At 48.0% G+C, this 19,039-nt stretch overlaps 1 protein-coding gene across 1 annotated transcript in view; it reads right to left on the reverse strand.

Moving 5' to 3' along the window:
• The window catches only part of DUSP10 (dual specificity phosphatase 10), a 35,003-nt gene extending 16,340 nt beyond the window's left edge, over positions 1-18,663 (reverse strand). Inside the window, exons 1-2 of the mRNA XM_024575965.4 lie at positions 18,550-18,663; positions 15,628-16,481 (exon numbers count right to left, since the gene is read on the reverse strand). Of these exons, the coding sequence (XP_024431733.1) occupies positions 15,628-16,481; positions 18,550-18,554 (859 nt within the window). The 5' untranslated portion in view covers positions 18,555-18,663. The remainder of the gene's footprint in view (positions 1-15,627; positions 16,482-18,549) is intronic.
• Between the last annotated feature and the right edge of the window lie 376 nt (positions 18,664-19,039).

Here is a 19,039-nt window from a genome sequence, read left to right on the forward strand (position 1 = left end):
TCAACATGAACTTGAGGTTTAGTGGAGGGCCAGCCAAGTAGCAGTCAGTTCAATCTGGGGTGTATGCAATGGAGAGATGACCTGTGATGCCCCCCACACCTGACACCATTGGCTTTCTCAACCACATCCCCTGGAAGCCCTGCCTAACACCACTCAAGGTGATAGAAGTCCTGACCGCAAGGACTCAGAACACAGCCCTCTTTCCACACTGTACTGATACTGGGTTCTAGCTCTTCAACCTCCATGGTCCCTTCTCTAAAATCAGGAGTTTGGATAATCTGTAAGTTTCTCCCAATTCTAGCATTCTACAATGTCAACATAGCTTTGATAACCTGCTATTGATAAATGGTGGCAAGAATGAGCCCAGAGTTGTAGGGTGTGTGAGGCCTGGGTGCTCTGCCTCTCACCGCAGGGCCTTTGCACTTGCTGTTCCCTCTTCCTGGAACTCTCTTCCCCTTATTCATCACATGGGCGATTCCGACCGCAGGTCAAGTATGATTTCCTCATAAAGGTCTCCCCTAACAGCCGATTCACAGCTGCCTTCCCATAGCTCTATTTTATTATATCATGAAGTTTTGAAGTTATATAACCTTCAAAGCACTTAGCACTCTCTGAAATTACTTACTTATGTTTTCACTTGTTTATTGTTTGTATTATTAAAATGTAGACCCCAAGAATGCCGAACTGTTGTTTTTGCCTTAGAGGAAACTGAGCATCACAGTTCACAGAAGAGGGTACCAGGTTGCCCCCACGTGATAGCAGGATGACCTTGGCCAGTTGCTTAGCCCTTTTGTGCCCTAGTTTCCTCATTTGTGAAATGGAGCTAATAATGGTTCCAAGAGGCAACAACAGAGTTATTGTGCAAACTTAACGAGCTAATACTGGTAGTTACTAATAGAAATGGGAAGTATTCACTGGCTAGCACCTGGAGCAATACAGTGAGTTCTCATTTAACATTCTGGACAGGTTCTGCGACTTTAAACAAAATGACATCACAAAACCAATTTCACCATAAGCTAACTGATACAAACAAGAGTTCTTTTCCTATGGCATCTCATCAATGTTATAACAAAATGATGTTGAACAAAACGGCATTATTCAAGGACCTGCTGTACATGATTTGTATAGTAGCTGCTCATTAAATATTTCTAGGCTAAGTGAGATGAGAAAGTCCAGTTAGTTGTAAAGCACCTACTATGTGCTGTTTAGCATAATGCCAGGGACTTGGGAGATTAAACAAATAAAAAGTATGTATTCCCTGACCATATGTACTGCCTCCCAGGGTGGCCCCAAGATGCTCTTGGGAAGTCCCCTTTCTAGGAGCTGGTGACATGAGAGGCCTTTGCCAGACAAGGACCAGGACTGAGCGTGAACAGAAGGGTCCTGGTTAACACGCCCACAGGCAAGAGACAGTGTCTATTTTAAGGAGGGAAGGAGCAACCAAACCAAAAAAGAAAAATAAAACACATGCGATCACGGTTTAAAAATCCTAACAAAAGCCCCCAAGAAAAGACAACAATTGATCTGAACGCAGTGCTGACAAAATGTAACAGGACGCACGCTTCGAAAGTGTGATTCTAGTCTGTGCAAACTATTGAAGAAACAAAACACCACGAATACTCCGTAATCCTATGATCACCCGCCAGCAGTTTCCTACAAGGAACCCAATCCCAACATCAATAATTAAGAATCTGGTAGCAAAAAGGTGTCAGTACCCTTGGATGTCACTGCCACTCGCGTGGTGCTGTCTGGGGAGGGGACCCCAAGTGTCGCAAGCCAGAGGGGACAGGGTGTGGTGGTGTCAGAGGCTCCCATCTCCAGGCTGAGGCTAGTGGTCAAAAGCAGTGGCAGGAGGACTGAGTCATTTTACAAGTCTAGAGTCTAGCTGGCCACTGTCGCCCAGGATGTGGGGTTCGAGAGGCAAGCAAGTTGAGCTACGGTGCTTAGTCTTCCCCATCACCATGCCCAGCACATTTCCAGACGAAAGGAAATCGACTGCAGAGCAAATCTGACCCCCGTGACAGTCACGCAGACTCCACAAGTGAAGAGCACAGTCCCCCATGAGCTGACCCCACTTCAGGGGTTCCCAGGCCATCCACAATTCCGACCAATGGGCTCTAAGTTCTGGGATTCTACTCCCTTCCCCCATTTGGATAATTTACTAGAAGAACTCAGAGAACTCAGGAAAGCACTACAGTTACTATTACCAAGGATACAAATCAGGACAAGCCAAAGGAAGAGACACTCAGTGGGAGGTCTGGGAGGGTGGAGAAACCCTGGGTACCCATCACCCTCCCAGCATGTCCACGTGCTCATCGATCAGGAAGCTCAACTGAGCTTGGGTGTCCAGAGATTTTCTTGGGGTTTCCTTATGCAGGCATAATTGACTGGACCATTGGTCATGTGGCTGAACTCAATCTCTACCCGCTTCTTCCCAGGCGGAGCTCAGGCTAGCGCAAGCCCCCGCCTTCCAACCACATTGTCGGTCTTTCTGACGACCCACCCCGATTCTTAATCATCTCATGAACCTGACCTCAGGTGTGATTGAAGGTTACCTCCCAGGGCCCAAGGACAAAAGCCAGACAAATTCTCTATTTTACAACAATTCTGTAATGGTGGAGAACATGTTCTCCAGAATCAGGCAGCTCTCGGTTTGGCTTTCTGCTGTGTGACTCTGGGCAATTTACCTAACCTCTCTCAGCCTCAGTTTCCTCATCTGAAATGTAGGATTAATAGTACTGTTGTTACCACACAGAGATCAGCACCATTCAGTAGAAATGTAACGCTAGCTACCACAAGACAAAATTGTTTTCCAGTGGCTGCACTTTAAAAAGTAAAATGAAACCAGTATAGTTAATATTAATAATATAGTTTACTTAAATGTCAAAAAGAGTATCGTTTCAACATGGGATCAAGAGTAAATAATTGCTAATGAAATATTTTGCCAGTTTTCGTACAAAGTCTCGGAGCTCCAGTAGGTATTTTACCCACGAAGCACATTTCCATTTGGACTAGCCCCGCTGCACGTGCTCAGTAGCGACTGTGACTCCTGGCTACCATCGTGGACACCATCGTGCACAGTGCAGAGAGAGACTGTGACTGTTGTTGTCCCCATTTAGTGAGTTAGCACACAGTGCGCATTTCATCCCCATTTTACAAGTGAGAACTGGGATGTGCGTGCGTGCATGTGGGCTCACACGTGTGTGAGCAGCGACCAACACCTACCACCTAAGGGGCAGCAAGCCAGCCAGGGTCGGTCAGCTCCCACCGAACATCAAATAGCCCTCTCCTCTTGGGTGGACTGTCCAGAGTGTGGTCTCTTCTTCCTGCGCTCCCACATCGCCCTAATACACATCTGAATCCTGGCAAAATGCCGTGGCCATGCGCAGTGGCTTTCAGTGGGAAGCGATGTCCTTCGAGCCCTGTGCTGCCGGAGCTGGAAGCCTCAGAGAGGTCTGAGTGGCTGGGGAGGGGGGAGGAAGAAAAAGTGCAGGGAGCAGCCCGCCTGGCCCTCTCAGGCTACCACCCAGCGTCACAGCTCAGCCACCAGCTAAGGGTACCGAGCCAGTGACCCTGGTCTTCACTCCCTCCCTGGAAAAAGCTTCACATTGTAAATCCAGAAAAGTGTCAAGTCACTAGCAGGAGATTGATTTCAAGGTAATTATTTAGGCAGCTTTGTAGCGTCTGATTCTCAGTCCCCAAAGCATTCTCAAAGGTTTCTAAAATGATGCTGATATTAATGTCAAAGCTCTTTAAAAGAGCTTTAAAGAGCTCTTTAAAGGGCGGGTCCCACGTTCAGTTTCTCCCAACTTTTGTAAGAGGGAGCTACCTGTCACCCTATCATTCATTCAGTTCATTGCTTCTTAGTGGGGTTAGGGTGGGCTTCCCAGCCACCCTCAAGATAGGAAAAAAGAGGTTCACCTAATAAGGGCAGATGACTGCATTTTTACATAATATGTAAGATTAATTATAATGAATTCAATCCAACTCACACACTTTATCAAGGAAGACAAGCTAATTATCTGTTGGAGAATTAGCACCTATTTAAAGGGCATTTTACCTCAATTTAGCAAAAAGAACTAATGGGAATTGTCTTTCCATTCTGATACACTTTTCTGACTGCATTTGCTTAAGCACTCTGAAGACTTCAGCCTCTTCTTCAAATCCCCACGTTCAAAAAAAAAAGGGGGGAAGACACAAACACAAGTCACACAGCATCTCGCCGTCTCACTCTGCTGTGAGTGTAATGGTGTTCCTTTCAAAGTGTCGAAGTGTCTCAGCAACAACTGGGAAGGACTCATATTTACGGCACGCGGTGGGGCTGGACACAACGTACCATTCACTTTCACAAGAGCTTCTGCTTTTGGAGAGTGCTGAGTGGGGCCCCACACTTCCTCACTCTGCCCACCGAAGGAGAAGCCCAAGACTGACAACACCCTCCCTCTGAGGGTGCAGGTGCTGTGCCCACAATTGGAATTTGTGCGAAGCCCTGCGCTCAAGGATCAGGACTTCCCTTAAAACCAACAACTTTCATAGGCCATTGGCTCTTGTACTCTGAAGAGAAAAGCAGGCGTAAAAAAGTAAAGGAAGTTAGTGAGGTGCTACATCCATAAAACAGGACGTTATAACACGGAAGGGACATCTGTGATGATCACACAGGAAGCACAGCGCAGGCGCTACCAAGTGAAAATGGGTTTCAGTTTCTATATGAGAAACTCTGCAAGATATGCACATATATGGGTACAGAATGAGGAGACCATGCGAAAATGAAACTAGGCCAGTCAGGGGGATTCATATATCATCTGGTTTTTTCTTTCTAAAACTTTCTTAATATTCCAGCAGTGGGTATGCGATTGAGTCTTTGGAAAGACTTAATTTTATAAGATTTCCTTACAGAGAAATAGTACAGAATTTTCCAATATGGTACTGATTCAGAAAAAGTTCTGATATAGTTATCCATCCACCCCCCCCCCCCAGAAACACTAGGTTTTTCCAAACCTTTAAAGAAAATGATTTACGAGGCATCCAAGAGATACTACTTATACTGCACCAATGGCGATATCAAATTATTGTACTGAATTATGTCAGCCATATAGCCCTGGGATATAAGCAGATACTGGTAGATTATTATTGTAGGTATCTGATATGATAATTATGGTAAATTTTTAATAAAGGCTAGCCTTTAAGTGTCTGGCATTGTTCAAAGCACTTGTACATATATTGTCTAATATAATCATCAATCGATCCCATGAGAAAGGTATCGTTCATTACCCTCCCCGTTTTGTGGATGAGAGCATGGAGGCACACCCAATTTCATTTGCTGAAGTTCATGCTTCGAGTAAGTGGCAAAGTCAGAATTCAAGCTCAGCAGTCTGGCTGTAGAACCTGGGCTGTCAACATCCATACTCTCCTCCCTCTTTTAGGAAAGTCAGACATTCCTGGGAGGAAGGCTGAGTACAAGTACAGAACAGCAAGCTGATTCACTGAGAAGCCACTCGCTGAGCTCATTACAAAGGAAAAGAAGAAGAAAACATGGAGTGCCCTGGCCCAACGCGTGGACCCACTGGAACCGCTGATTTAATAACAAATCAGACACAAATGGAAGGGTTATACTCCCACTGGGATTTTCACAAAGTGATTGAACTGAGTGGTAGGACACATGGATTCCATGCCAGCTCTGCCACTGGCTCCTTACACGCTCTTGGGTGAGGCATCATCTCCATGTCTGTAAAATGGGACGGCGAGACAGAGCTTCAGTCATCTGCCTGAATGGACGTGGCCCCTGGCACAGGCTCCCCAGGGTCCGGCCTGCTATCCTTCAAGGGTGTCTACTATGCGCTTTCTGGGGCCTGTCCCTGCCACACTCCCAGGTTACCTGAGCTGTATTTGGCTTAGACCATAGACGGGAAGGAGAAAGATAAAGAAGGAGCGAAGAGCAGAAGAGAACAACAATAAATAGCAAAGAGGTCAATAAGATCCTCATTCACTTATCTCAGAGAATTAACTTTCCCAAAGCGTAATGATAACCTAACTAGAGATTCTTCCTTGACACCCTTGAGGGGCAAAAAAATCTATAGTTAATATTATTATCCACACTAACAGCATGGATAATGAATATAAAACATAAGCAACCAAATACCTTTGGGTTTTAGAGTCTTTGGGACATAATGATACATGATCGTCATCTCTTCCTTCTTACTCACCACATCTAACCTTGTGCCTGTCTTTCTCCTCACTCCTCTACTTCCCATTCTAGAAAGTGAGCGAGAACACGAATATGTGCAGAAGAGGGAAGCAGCACCCTCACATCCACGGGCTACTGGAAAATGCATTCCAACGTTTTCCCCATTGACAATGCAGGGTGCAAAAGCATGCCAGCGCTGGGCCTGGGCTCCAGCAGGCACCAGCAGGCACCAGCTGAGTGACCTTGGACAGGTGCCTGGGCCTCTCTGGGCCTCGGTCACTCATATGAAAACAGGAGTGTTATCACGAGATAACCTGCTCCAAGCACAGGGTCTGGTGTATAATATGCATTTCATGCGTGTTAGAGATAATTCTGCAGCTTTCACGTGTTTCTTGAATTGATTTGTTACCCCTTAATAGCTTCTACCATCACCAAAATTTGAAGGTTCCCAAAGCTGGGATGTGAATCAGGGTGAGGTCACTGACAAGTCACCTCTGCTCTGAGGACACAGAGTAGGCCACTCTTCTTGGCACTGAATCTTCAGTTGAGGTGACAGCAGAAAAGGGAGAAAGTGTTATAACTTAGGGCACCTCCGGGGTCAGGCACAGGGACAAGAAGTGTTAGGAATGAGATCTGGAAGTCGCCTGAATCAATAAATAGCATGTGGCCAGTCGGGAGAGAACTTGACTTTGAGACTGTGAAACCTGGGTTTCAATTCTTTTTCTCCAACACACTGGTTAATAACGTGGGGGGAAAATATTGAATCTGTTCCCCAGATTTGCACCTGAATAACTGGAGATTTGAAACCTGTCTCAAGAAGCTGAGCTGAGAACTGAGTAAGACACATAGATGACAACCTTGTGTTTAGCACCTAGAAAGTATTCAAGAGCTATTCATGTTTTTTTTCCCCAAACGATCTGGATAATAATTTCCTAATTTCAAGGCTGATAGGCTGGTCAGACCCAGAGTAGTTACACGGGTTAAATGGTATTCTGCTGTCAGATTAAAATATCATTGCATGAGAATCAGAAGACCATGCTTATAAAACCTCATCATCGAAATGTGCCATTTTAATAAAGCTAGAAATACAAGACCCAAGAAACATCCCCCGTTGCTTCAAGGAAGATTCTCTTACAAGTCTGCATCCAGTCTTCTTGTTCCAGGAGAGAAGCAGACCCTCTGAGATGATGAAACCTGGGACTCAAGTCCAGGAGCAGGAGGGGACTGCCCCTGTGCCTCTGCAGAGCCCTCTGCCCTCACACTGTCCTGTTCTCTCTGCTCCCCTGCCCTTCCTCCCTCTGTTCCCAGTCTGTTTTTTCTCCTCCCTTGCCAGTAGTAACAGCTGGTAATAGTTAGCCCAGTGGTAGCGGACCTCGGGGCCATGATTCAAAGAATGTGGGACTATTTCTTCCCCTGAACACATAGAAAAGTACTAACGAACCAGACAGGGATGTTCAGACTCTAAGCGGTGACTGCCTCCTCACCTGGGGACACTAAGAAGATCGTGTGAGCTGACATCATAACGTGAGAGGTTTATGCTCCTCCAAGGGAGCACCAGGCCACCAGGACCCCCTGGGTCTGACCGCTTCATCTGCTGCTCACTTCAGGGGGAAATGGGCGACAGATGCCTGCCCAGGGGGGCCCAGCTCAGCAGGGAGACAAAGAAAATGAAACCCTTTGTTGAAGCACGGGGGAAGAGTTTGGCTTTGTTTTGTTTTTCATGAAATTTGAGTCTTGCAGGGGGAGGGGTGGCCTTTACCACAAATAAAACCTGAAGGGCGAAACAGATAATTGGGTGAGTCTGCAAACCCAGAGCTTCCTGTTGGTGATGGTCCACTCCACCAGACACCGAGTCGGGGGACCGCCTTTATCTTATGAATGGGCAAGGCGCATGCTCATTTCCTCATCCAAAATCAGAGGCTCACGGTTCCTTTGCCTTCAAGGTACATAAAGTAGAGGTCGTGCTGGGTGAGGGAGTGGAATATATATATTCCCTCCACCCCCACTTTTAAGTAATAACAGATGATACAGACATACAGGGGAAAAAAAGATGCTAAGATCGTCCTCTTGGCTTATGGACAAAAACTTCTCACGAGTCAAAGACTTCACAATTCAGAAAGCCACTACCACACCAACTTGAATTTAACATGTATATTTTTTAATGTTCTAAGGCCACGGCTTATACGCATCCTTCTCCCTCTAATTTTTACTGAGTTAGTAAGGTTATGCAATACGAACGTAGTGCATACGGTATGTGGAAGCACAGCCAATAAAAAATCGTCCAAGAGGGACAGGTTTAGGGGAAACAGCGCAGCTTTGAAATGACAGGCTTGTGGCAGCCCTATCCCTGAGAGTCATTTTTAATTGCACTTGCAAACTTTTTTCTTTCCTAAGTAGGCCAAAACCTTGATTTTGAAATATCGTTTACAATGCTTGTTTGCTTCACATGTCCTCTTTTCATAGACGGCATGCAGGAAAAAATAAACACAGGCCTCGTCCCTATCGGCAACATGTCCAAAATTAGTGAGGTCCAAATTACAAAGTTCCACTCTAACGCCCAGAGGAGGAGGACCCTGTCAGCCCTGAGCTGCTGAGGCAGAGAGAGAACATCATCTATTCCCTTTTCTATTAAAAACTGATAAAATAAAAAAAAGAAGTTATTTCTTCTTAGATGATGAATGTGGGAAGAAATTCTGCTTCCCACATTCGAAGAAAATCGGCCCAGGCAGATGGGCATGGACAAGGCCAGACTCCGTCTCGTAAGGGGACAGGAGGGGACAAAAAGGCCACATGCCACATAGACATGCACTTCCCAGGAGAACGACCTTTGCTGACGCCGACTGCTCCCTGGGCAGAGTGGGGTGGCAGAGGGCGATGCAGACTACCAGCGTGTCTGTGACCATCACAGGGGGAAGGACTGAGCATACAGGTCCGGTCTGCAGATGCTCTCCTTCCAGCGTGTAGGTGGCAAGGCTTACAATGGCACCTTCCCCATCCAGGAGGCTAGTCCCTGGCGCATCTACTTCAACAATACTTGTTGAATGGATCTCTTTCACTCACAAGGCCCGACATACGTGGAGACTAATCTACCCAAAAGTTTCCAGAAATCCGAGGCACTTGGGTACCAGGGTGCATTCTGATGCATGGATTCCAGTTCTTCCTTAAACCAGTAAATTCCCTAGAAGATGGGGTGAAGTCAGCATTCGTATTTGACCCACATTTCTAGGACTCAGGTCCTCAGTAGGACCATGAATTGCTGGCTTGAAGGTCCTTTTAGTGCTGGGCTGAAATCTGAAAATTCCACAAAAAGATCCACACTCAAAGTGACCGACTACATTACCTTCTTTGCTATCTGTACACTGTGCGTTAGATGCTATATCATCAGGTCATGGTAACACACACCAGTCTATCGACCTGGCGGACCTATTTCAGCAGTAAGGACCAAGGCTCTAAACTTAATTATGCATGTGACCTTGAACAAGTGATAAACTTCTCTAGGTTCCATTTCCGCAACTGCATAATGAGAAGACTGGACTAGATCAATGGCTCTAAACTGTACTGCGGGTCAGAATCACCCAGAGAGCCTTAAAACGCCCGATGTGCAGGCTGTCCCCCAACCAATTTGATCAGAATCCCTGGAGATGGGAACTGAGCACCAAAGGTTTTAAATTGTCCTTATTCATCCCAGTGAGCAGCCTGCTGGGAGAACAACATCCTTCCTGTTCTCAAAACTGGGCTTCTTGGGTTTGCAAAAGGTGAGATGATCCCCCCATCCCTTGGGGTAAGGCTTTCTGCCCTTAGTGGGCAGTGTGTCCTTATCGGCTCACTTGAATTAAACTGCCTATGTACTGCACAGGTACACATTTTTATGCCCAGGCCACTCCCCAGCAACGCTGGGGCAGGGGGACTCTGGCTGCTCGTGACACTGAGTCTTAGGAAGCAGGGTGGCTCTTGGTGGAAAGCTCCCACCTTGCTCCTTTGGGTGTGTGAGCCACAAGACTGTAGCAAAGCGTTTTTCTGTTCCTGTGGTTTTGTCCAGTCTCCCTTCCTTGGCCCTGCTTTATCCATTCTAAAAATCATTAGCTACCCCTGCCAGCAGAGGAGTTTCTTGAACTTGTCCTTGACAAGCCAGATGTGTAACTGAACTGATCTGAACTGGTAAGGCCACATGGTTCATCCTTAACATGCTCCCACAGTATTGTACTTAGAACAAGTTGTCAGTATCCCCCTGCCAAAAAACCCCCCCTATACTCAATATCTAATGTAAGAGGTTTTGAAAGGGCATGGGAGTTGGGGCGCAGGGCCCAGGGGCCTGAGTTATTGAGAGCTGTCTGTGTGCCAGGCACTTTATTTACGTCACCTCAGTTTGTCCTGCGATGTTGAAATTACTCCTATTTTACAACGGAAAAAAACCGGGGATCCGAGAGGTAACCTGAGTGGCCTAAGGACACCTACAGTTGCACGATGGAAAAGCCTAGATTTGGAGCCAGGTATAAGTGAGCTCAGCTCCGCTCTGCTGAGCACACAGTGAACCAGGAGCAGACGGAGTAAGGGCACAGATGGAGAGAGGGCTCACTTATCTCTTTTCACTCACATTTTAATTAGGGAGGAGGGTAGCATGTCCGAGAGCTCAGAGAGAGTGCAGGAAACTCTGAACCTGTTCAGGGAAAAGGTTCAGGATTCGCTTGAAGAAACCAGCAGGCTTTTCAATGACTTCCCTCCTTTTCCCTTTATACGCGATCTCATCCCAACCCAAAGCTTCGAGAACTCTTCAACATGAAGCGCATGGCCTCCTCCTCGCGCCTCCCCTTTTATAGTCAGACTACAATCCCTAGTCCAAAAATAAATCAGCCTGATAAGAGGCCAGGAAAAGCAAAGCTTAATAGTTTTATGCTTTCACTACTGAGTCATGGGACATTCGTTGGACAAATTTATCATCACATTTTCACAAATTCCCCTACAAATGAATAATTCTAGGATAGGCCCAAATGAGTCTGGCCTCTTGACCCAACATGTTTTTGTAATTACTTGGCGCTCCAACTGTGTGGTACTTAAATTAGGGAGTAGTCACCAAGTTATTTTTAGGCTATAGCAACACACACACACACACACACACACACACACTCTGCTGTACCTAGCTCGTTATTTCTACTCCTTTGGAAAAGGAGCCAGAACTGCCTTTTTCACCAGCACCCTTAGTTCTGTTCAACCAACAGTCATCACAAGATCGAGCTGCATTTCTGAGTGCTTCCCATGCATGAAGAACTGTTCGATACTCTGCACACATTAGTTCTTTGTATTCCTAAACCGACACCATGAGACAGCTCCTGTTAGGTCCTCTTTTCATAAATGAGGAAGCTAAGAAAATAAGGGATTATGCAATGTGTCCAGGAAGCAGGGGCAACCAAGATTAGCCCTCAGACTGAATCCCAAGTCCACCATTTGCTACAGGGCTAGTGGTTGGCATGTTTGGATGCTCACCAGAGGTTCAGAATCACAACAGTTAAGTTCGTGGATATAGACATGTACTCATAACATCCCTGAGAGACAAGAGGAAAACGTGTACCTCCCACACAACAAGGCAGAAAGAGAAAGAGCGTTTTCACAGGGTCTCCGAGTTCTGAGCGTAGCCATTCGTTTTGTGATCAAACTCAATACTGCCCGTGTTTACTTCAGAATCCTTGTTAACTATGGAATAATGTGCCGTCTGCGCTACTCATTTCTCAGGAGTTAGGATGGAAAGTCTTATGGCATTAAAGTGCAGCCCCCTACATTATTCAACCTTCTCTATGTATCAGCCTCCTGAAGTGATTCTTCCCCCCAGCCCCCTCAACCCCCTGCTCCCAACAAACGCCTCTGGTACAAAGGCAGGACTCTCAGGCTTTGTTTGGTGACAGCGCAGAGCAAGTAGGTGCATGGACCCTGACATACCCATGCAGAACGAGGGCTAGGGACCCCCCGTGCCACCTGGAGTCTCCTACTTAGAGGAAGGGCTACTTCTCTGCACACCTGACCACCTGTGAGTCACGGCATTCTAAGTTTGAAAAATTCTCAAAGGTGGTCACGTGACATTGTCCATACTGTACTATAAAATCTCCCCAGCCTCATCAATTTTAAAACATTAAGTTTCAGCACATGACATATTTAAATACATTAAAATATTGTCTGCTGTATAAAATTTTTCAACTAAAACAGGAAGACAGGGAAAATAGTAATAAGTGTTTAATCTGGTGACAGGTATGTGGGTACTCACTATACTCTTTCCTGCTTTTCTATATATTTGAACATTTTTATAATAAATTTGTAAAGGCATAGACCGTCTTTACGAAGGAGGTGGCGGTGGCTTATCCTTTCTTACTCAGGTAAATGATAAGTTATTTCCCTGAACCCAACCTTGGGAGCCTTATAAACATCATAGCAAAGACGGTAGCTTTCCTTCTGGAAGGCCCACATTGGCCAGTCTTCCTGTTCAGCATGGTTCGAAATCATATGAAGAACCAAGTTTGAATAAAACATATTATAATGCTTTCAAAGATGTTGCAAGTCCCTACATATTTATTCACTCCTCCAGGTTGGACAGAAGCACAGGTCTGATGCCATTTTTTAGTTCGGAAGCTGAGGCTAACACATGGATACAGACATAGGTCACAACGGGGAGGGGACTGGAAATTAGAGTAGTAACTTAATCTCAGGGGCTCCTGCACCTCTGGTCACTCTCTTCCCGACCTGACACAGCATTGCTAAAATGGTAACTGAGCAGCCGTTCTGCTTGACAGGCAGCACCAAAAATGGAGAGCGTGGCATTGAAACCGGGGGCATTAGACTTGGACAGGGAGGGTAGCAACCAGTGTTTACAAACACACACAAGGGCAGCAGGTGGGCCAGCCATAAATTACCCGAGATTGTACTGAAATCTCTGAAAATAAATCAATGAGGCCTTCGAAGTTTCCACCTCAGCAGATTCTCACTACCCCCCAACCAGCATAGCTGCCTGACAAAAATCACTCATTCCAAAATGGTACCACTACCACTCTTTCTAAAATAAAGTCTCACGTCACTGGGGGTTGGGGTGAGTAAAATATACCTCAGCGGAGAAGCCAGACTAGAATGGCCACTTGCCCCACTCAAGAGCCCAGAAGAAGTTGCTGGCCATGGCTTCTGAGATGCCCACCCATTCCTCACTGGATGGTGCTATGGGGTAACCTTTTGTTTGCCCAGGTGAAAGGGTAGGATGGGCATCCTGGTATTGCTCCCTCTTCTTTTCCATCATGGTCCCAATTCTAGGCCATTCCCCCCAGAGTTCACAATTGTAATGACGATAATAATAAATAAAGTAGATTACAGACCCTTTTGCCCCAAAAATACATAATTTTAACCAAATTCTCAAATACTTGAAGAAAATCCCCCAAAGCTACAAATAATCCAACCTCTATGACCAGCGCGTCTTCCAGGCCAACCGCCGCTGTGTCTCACCAACCCGAAAATGACGAGCCCTCCCAGCGGCCGCCCCAGGCGCCCAGTGGTGAGGTCAGCAGCATGTCCAGCCCCGCCCCACGGAGGCAACCTCACTCCCTGACACTGAGGAACAAGCCTAGGCTGCCTGGAGTCTCAGCTGCCTCCGCAGGAAAGTGGGAAGGAACCCCGCTTTTGTCAATAGCAGCCAGGAGACTCCTTTCTCAGTGATTGACAAGTCACCCCCATACACAACAATGCCTGCTGCCAAACTGAAGGTAAGATCTACAGCTCCTCCTAATCACCCATGTGTTCAAGTCCAGGGTCATCTTAGAGTATATCGTTTGACGCCTACCCTCAGATCACACAGACACACAAGGACCGCTCTTCCTCAACAAAATCTCCTCTGCGTGAGCAGGGAGATAACCGTTAAGACCATCGGCTACCCCTCTGTCTGCCCCCCAATACAAACTATCACAAATGGGAAATGTGTAGGTTGTATCTTCTCACCCGAAAAAAGCCAAGCCAAGCCAAGATCATGGTAAGAAAACACTAGCTGGGTAAACTTACTAGGAATCATTCAAAGTCAACCGAAGAGCGATAAGATACAGAGCTCCACGGAAGAAATCTGCACACACCTATAAACCAAAGGAAACCCAGGAACAGCAACAAAAAAATAACTGGACGCTGCTGGAACTCTCTGGATACAACCTCCATGATGCCATTCTTCCCATCAGAACCCACCAGCCCTAAGGAAAGTTGTGCCTTTGTGGTAGATGGGCTCAAGGGCAGTGGGGGGTGGGGCAGAAGGCTTAGAGCAAAGGAATTCAGAACCACATTTCCAAGAATGCCACTTAACAAAAGGCAGACGCATCTGTGGGAAGACCAGAGGGAGAAGGGCAGAGCTGTCTTCATGAAGACAGAACAACTCCCTTGCTCACCTCAATGCCTGCTGCAATTTAAGTATGTAAGATGCTCAAAGGAAGACTTTGGTCCACGCAGTTCAGGAGAGTGGAGGTGATATGGCCCAGGCTGTGTACCTTGGTTCAAACGAACAGAAGAGGAGAAAGATGATGATCTCTCAGGACCACCACCACCAGACAGAAGACACCGAAGAGGAAGAATGGGGTGTGGTGTCCAAAGGGTTGGTATTTGAGGGCAAAGAGGCAAAACTGGGGATGGACACAGGACAAGAGCTGCCCTACTAGGTTAGGGCAGGAAAGGGCTCAGAGAACAGTGGGTAATTCATTTCTCCTGCCAGGGCTCCAGGACCATGAGCTCAGAGTTACTCTGCACTGAGTGCCCTAAGGCAAGTGACCGCCCCCCATGCCCCACCTTGGGAGGGGCCATGATGCCAGTGGTCGTCAGGTGCAGCCAGAGGGAACAGTGTTTTGGGGACCACGTCTGAAGAATGATTCTGTCCCCCTAGAGCTGTGGCAGAGGAACACATATACTGTGGGGCATTAAAATAAGGATCTCTGTCCCTCTATCCATCACTTTATAAGTCACATGAAATCCAAGCTGGTCAGAGAGGTGAGAAAGAGGAAGATTCTCCCACAACAAGAACAGGTACCTGCAAGGTTACTTGTAGCCCACCATGGTGGCTGCTTCCTCAGTTCCATCAACTTGAGTTAAGCCTGAGACACAATAACTTTCCAAGCAGTGATTGAAATAGTGCTACCAGCCCAGGCATGACCTGAGACACCATCTGGTGCTATAAAAGCCCCTTTTTAAAATGATGAGAAAAGCCTCAGAGAGGTGAAATGACTTGCTCCATGCAAATTAGAAGGTGAAGCAAGACCAGAACCCAGATCTGCTGGGTCTCTTTCTCTGAACCAAAATAATTAAGGAAGGGCATGGGAAGGCAAACAAGAAGAAGAAGGTCTATTTTGGTCTTTTGTAGGTAGGGCTCAGGAGAATGCTGGTACTTCTAAGAGAAAACCCCGAGTGACCCCAGGCGAGGCAGGAGTGTGCTGGGGAAGGGGCATTACCTTTCAACACCAGGGGCTCTTTGCCTTCTCTCTTCAGGGACTCAAGGACTATGTGAAGTGGCTGCGAAGGCATCACTCGGCTCGGCTCATTGGTATTCTCATCATAAACTATAATTTCTTTGGAAAAGATCCTCTTGAAAGAGTCCTTGCCTTCCCTACAGGAAATCAAGTCCAAGACAGTGATTTTGCCCTGCTGTAGTCTCCGCCGGCTGATCTTGTCGGCACAGTTAATGTGGACAGCTCCTTGGATGTGGCTCTTGTTGTACTCCATGAAGGGCCTGCAGTCAATGATGACAGGGCCCTGGCTCGGCAGGTGACTCTTGCTGCATTTGGTCATCTTCTTTGCCAAGTCATTGGGGTAGATGATTTTGATGCTGGCTAGCTGCTTGGGGGTCCCCGACACGGGGCTGCCCACGCCACCTGACGGACTTAGAGAGCCTGCGTTCTCATTGCTGTTGACCATCTGGATGGCGGGGCAGGTGCTAGAGGTTCCGATGGCAGTGGTGGCGGGGCCAGCAGCAACGGCTTGGGCTTGGGCCTGACTGTCCTTGTCGTAGGTTGCCACAGTGCAGCAGCTGGCACTGCTGCATCCACAATTCAGGGAGCGGGCAGAGCCGCTGGATGAGGGCATATACGTCAGATTCGCAGCCTTTAGGGACACAACAGTGGTGGCAATGACAGGAGGGTGGCTGTTACTGCCCGGGGCGGCAGAGCCAAGGTAGCTGGAGTCTAAGCAGAGGCTGAGATCCTGAGGCCGGACGGGCCTAGAGAGTGCCACTACTACCCTGTCGTCTAAAGGGGACGGAGGCATGAGGAGGCTGGAAACTGGCAATCCAAGAAGAACTGAAGACAGTCTGTAAGGAAGGGGAGGGGGGAAAGACAGGGTAAAGTCACGTGACACAAAAGGCAGTCTAATCCAGTCCCTAGAAGAGGCCACTGCATCCCTCTGGGCAGAGTCGTCCTGCTGCCCTTTATCATGCCGCTCTCGCCGCTTGAAACTCATTTTCTGGATTCAAAGAGGAACTCAACCAGAGGACCCTCATCCATTCCGTCGCTACGTCTAAGGTTAACAATGTATATAGTCTAGGCATATGGTGATGCACAACCCTTCCTGGACCCACATCAAAGTTCAGCCTTGGAGAAGGTAAAAGCACAAAGAATTAAACTCTGAAGACAGAAAGGAAGGCTCTTAAGGGATAACTATTCTGGGCCTCATCTCCTGGGCAGCAGTAGAGGGCAACTATCTGAGAAAGACCCATTTGTCCACCCTTGCATACTTTCCATGTAATTCCTCACCCACTGCAAAGGCAAAGGAATGACCAAGAGCACGGGCATAGCTCACAGAAATATACAGCAGCTAAATATACATCCGGGCGGACGTCAACTTTCTGCCCATCAGAATGAAAGCAGCCCCCTAAGTGAATCTCGTTAGCTGGGAGCTGTTCTTGCTTTCCATTCGACTGAGCCCTCTGAAAAGCACACACAGTCATATTAAAACCACCCATGTTTCCTGTTAGCCTCTTATTAATTAATCTGCATTTCCCCTTTCATTACAAACTGGTATTACCTGAAATGAAGCTTCAAGCCAAGGAGCCAGGTCTGGCAACCCCAACCCTGGCGGACCTCTCACCCCTCTCTTGCCAGCCCCCACCCCGCACCCCCAACCCTTGCCTTTAAGAGAAGGACCACGTTTGACTCTCCTCTCCCCATTTCCCCACAGGCACACACTGGCTCCCAGAGCTTCTCTCAACTCGAGGCAGGCGCTGTGCGAGGTATTTCAATCCCACACGGATACCCCCCTCTTCGAGGGGATGGATTCCAGAAAGATGACTTCCCAGCGAGCCTGTCCCTGTTGCAGGAGGCCCTGAAGTATTGCCCTCCCGGTCTACCTCCTGTCTCGAGAGGGCGCCTGAAAAGAAAGGGACAGTTCCCTCCTCCCTGTAGGCGCAGGAGCACCCTACATCGGGGCCCTGCTGGCTCCTCTCCTGTTAGCCACGCACACCACAAAGAGACCAAAACCCACGCAAGAGTCACTCACCTAAACGAACTTTAAGAGATGTCTGGGGAAATGTCATCTATCAACCGTCTACACTCGGCCGTCACCATTTTCTGACACAGAGCCCAAGTGTCACAGGCAGAATCCACACACGCGCGCACACACACGGGCACGCACCCTTCGCATCTGCAGATCCTCACGACTCACGTTTCTCTCATCCACCTTCGGATGGGAGCGAAGGGTCCAGCGCCTCCCCTCCCGCCCTCCCTTCCAGCCTTCTCCTCTCCCTTGCGTAGTATTTTTTGAAGAGCAAGTACTATTCCAGAAGCTCTAACTGTTTCCCAGCTGGAGCAAGCGGGGAAAGTCTTTGCTATTGTGTTCCCAATTCTGGCACGTCCCAGAATCCACAGTCCGCTTCCTCGGAGAGGGACGCAGGAGCGTGTTCATGGGGACACAGGCTGGGACCCCCGCCTCCCCACGGCGTGCGCGGCTCACACATGCACGGGGTGTATAAAGAGATCTGCATCCCTGCAGCAGACAGAGGGTCCGGCGTGTATATCGCCCGGGAAACCTCCCAGAGAGGCTGGAGAGAAAATTAAGTGGCCAGAGAACGCTTCTTCCCCACTCCCGGGGCACCTAACACCCCGCTTCGCAACACAGCGCACTAACAAGCCCCAGGCATTTAAAACTGCCGCAAAGCATCCCGACAAACCTCATTTTTTTCTTCGCCCAAATCCGAATGGACTGCAGAGCGAGTAAACGCACAGCGCGGCGTGAGCCAACAGCCGGAACCCTATTAACCTCACCTGCTGTGTCGCCCCGTGCGCATCGCAACGCGCACACACACATACACACGCATTCACACTCACACTCACGCCGCCAAACACTCCTGGGCTCTAGGAGTAGCCGCGGTGACTTCCACTTACTTCATAAATAAGTGTAGCCCTCCACCATCTGGCGCTCCGCTTCAGTGTGGATTCGCGCATTCAGCCCCCATTCACTTGGCTTCATTGATCTCCAGCAACAACATAGTTACTTTCTCTTTTGCTAGACTGTAAATGTAAGGTTCTGGGGGGGCGGGCCGGCTGCCGACCGACGGCGCGTTGGACCAATAGGAATCCGGGAAGAGCTGACCGTTACCTCACAGCAGCCCGCGGCCAATGGGCGGTCGGGGGGGAGGAGCTAGGGGGCGTGGCCTGGTCTCTTTAAGGAGGGTAGCTCTTACGCCGCTTTGGATCCACGGAGTTATAACACGGGCGGTGATGTCATTGGCAACCAATCAAAAACTTAAAAAGGGCCAGCCGGGGCCCGCGCGGAGCAGCTGCTCTTTATTTACAAGTAAACCGAACCAGCAGGATGCAATTAACCCTTTCCGGGGCTGAATTGTCAATTGGCTGGACTAGCCGCTCCGGCTCC

This window comes from Desmodus rotundus, chromosome 10, assembly GCF_022682495.2.
Source record: "Desmodus rotundus isolate HL8 chromosome 10, HLdesRot8A.1, whole genome shotgun sequence".
NCBI lineage: Eukaryota > Metazoa > Chordata > Mammalia > Chiroptera > Phyllostomidae > Desmodus > Desmodus rotundus.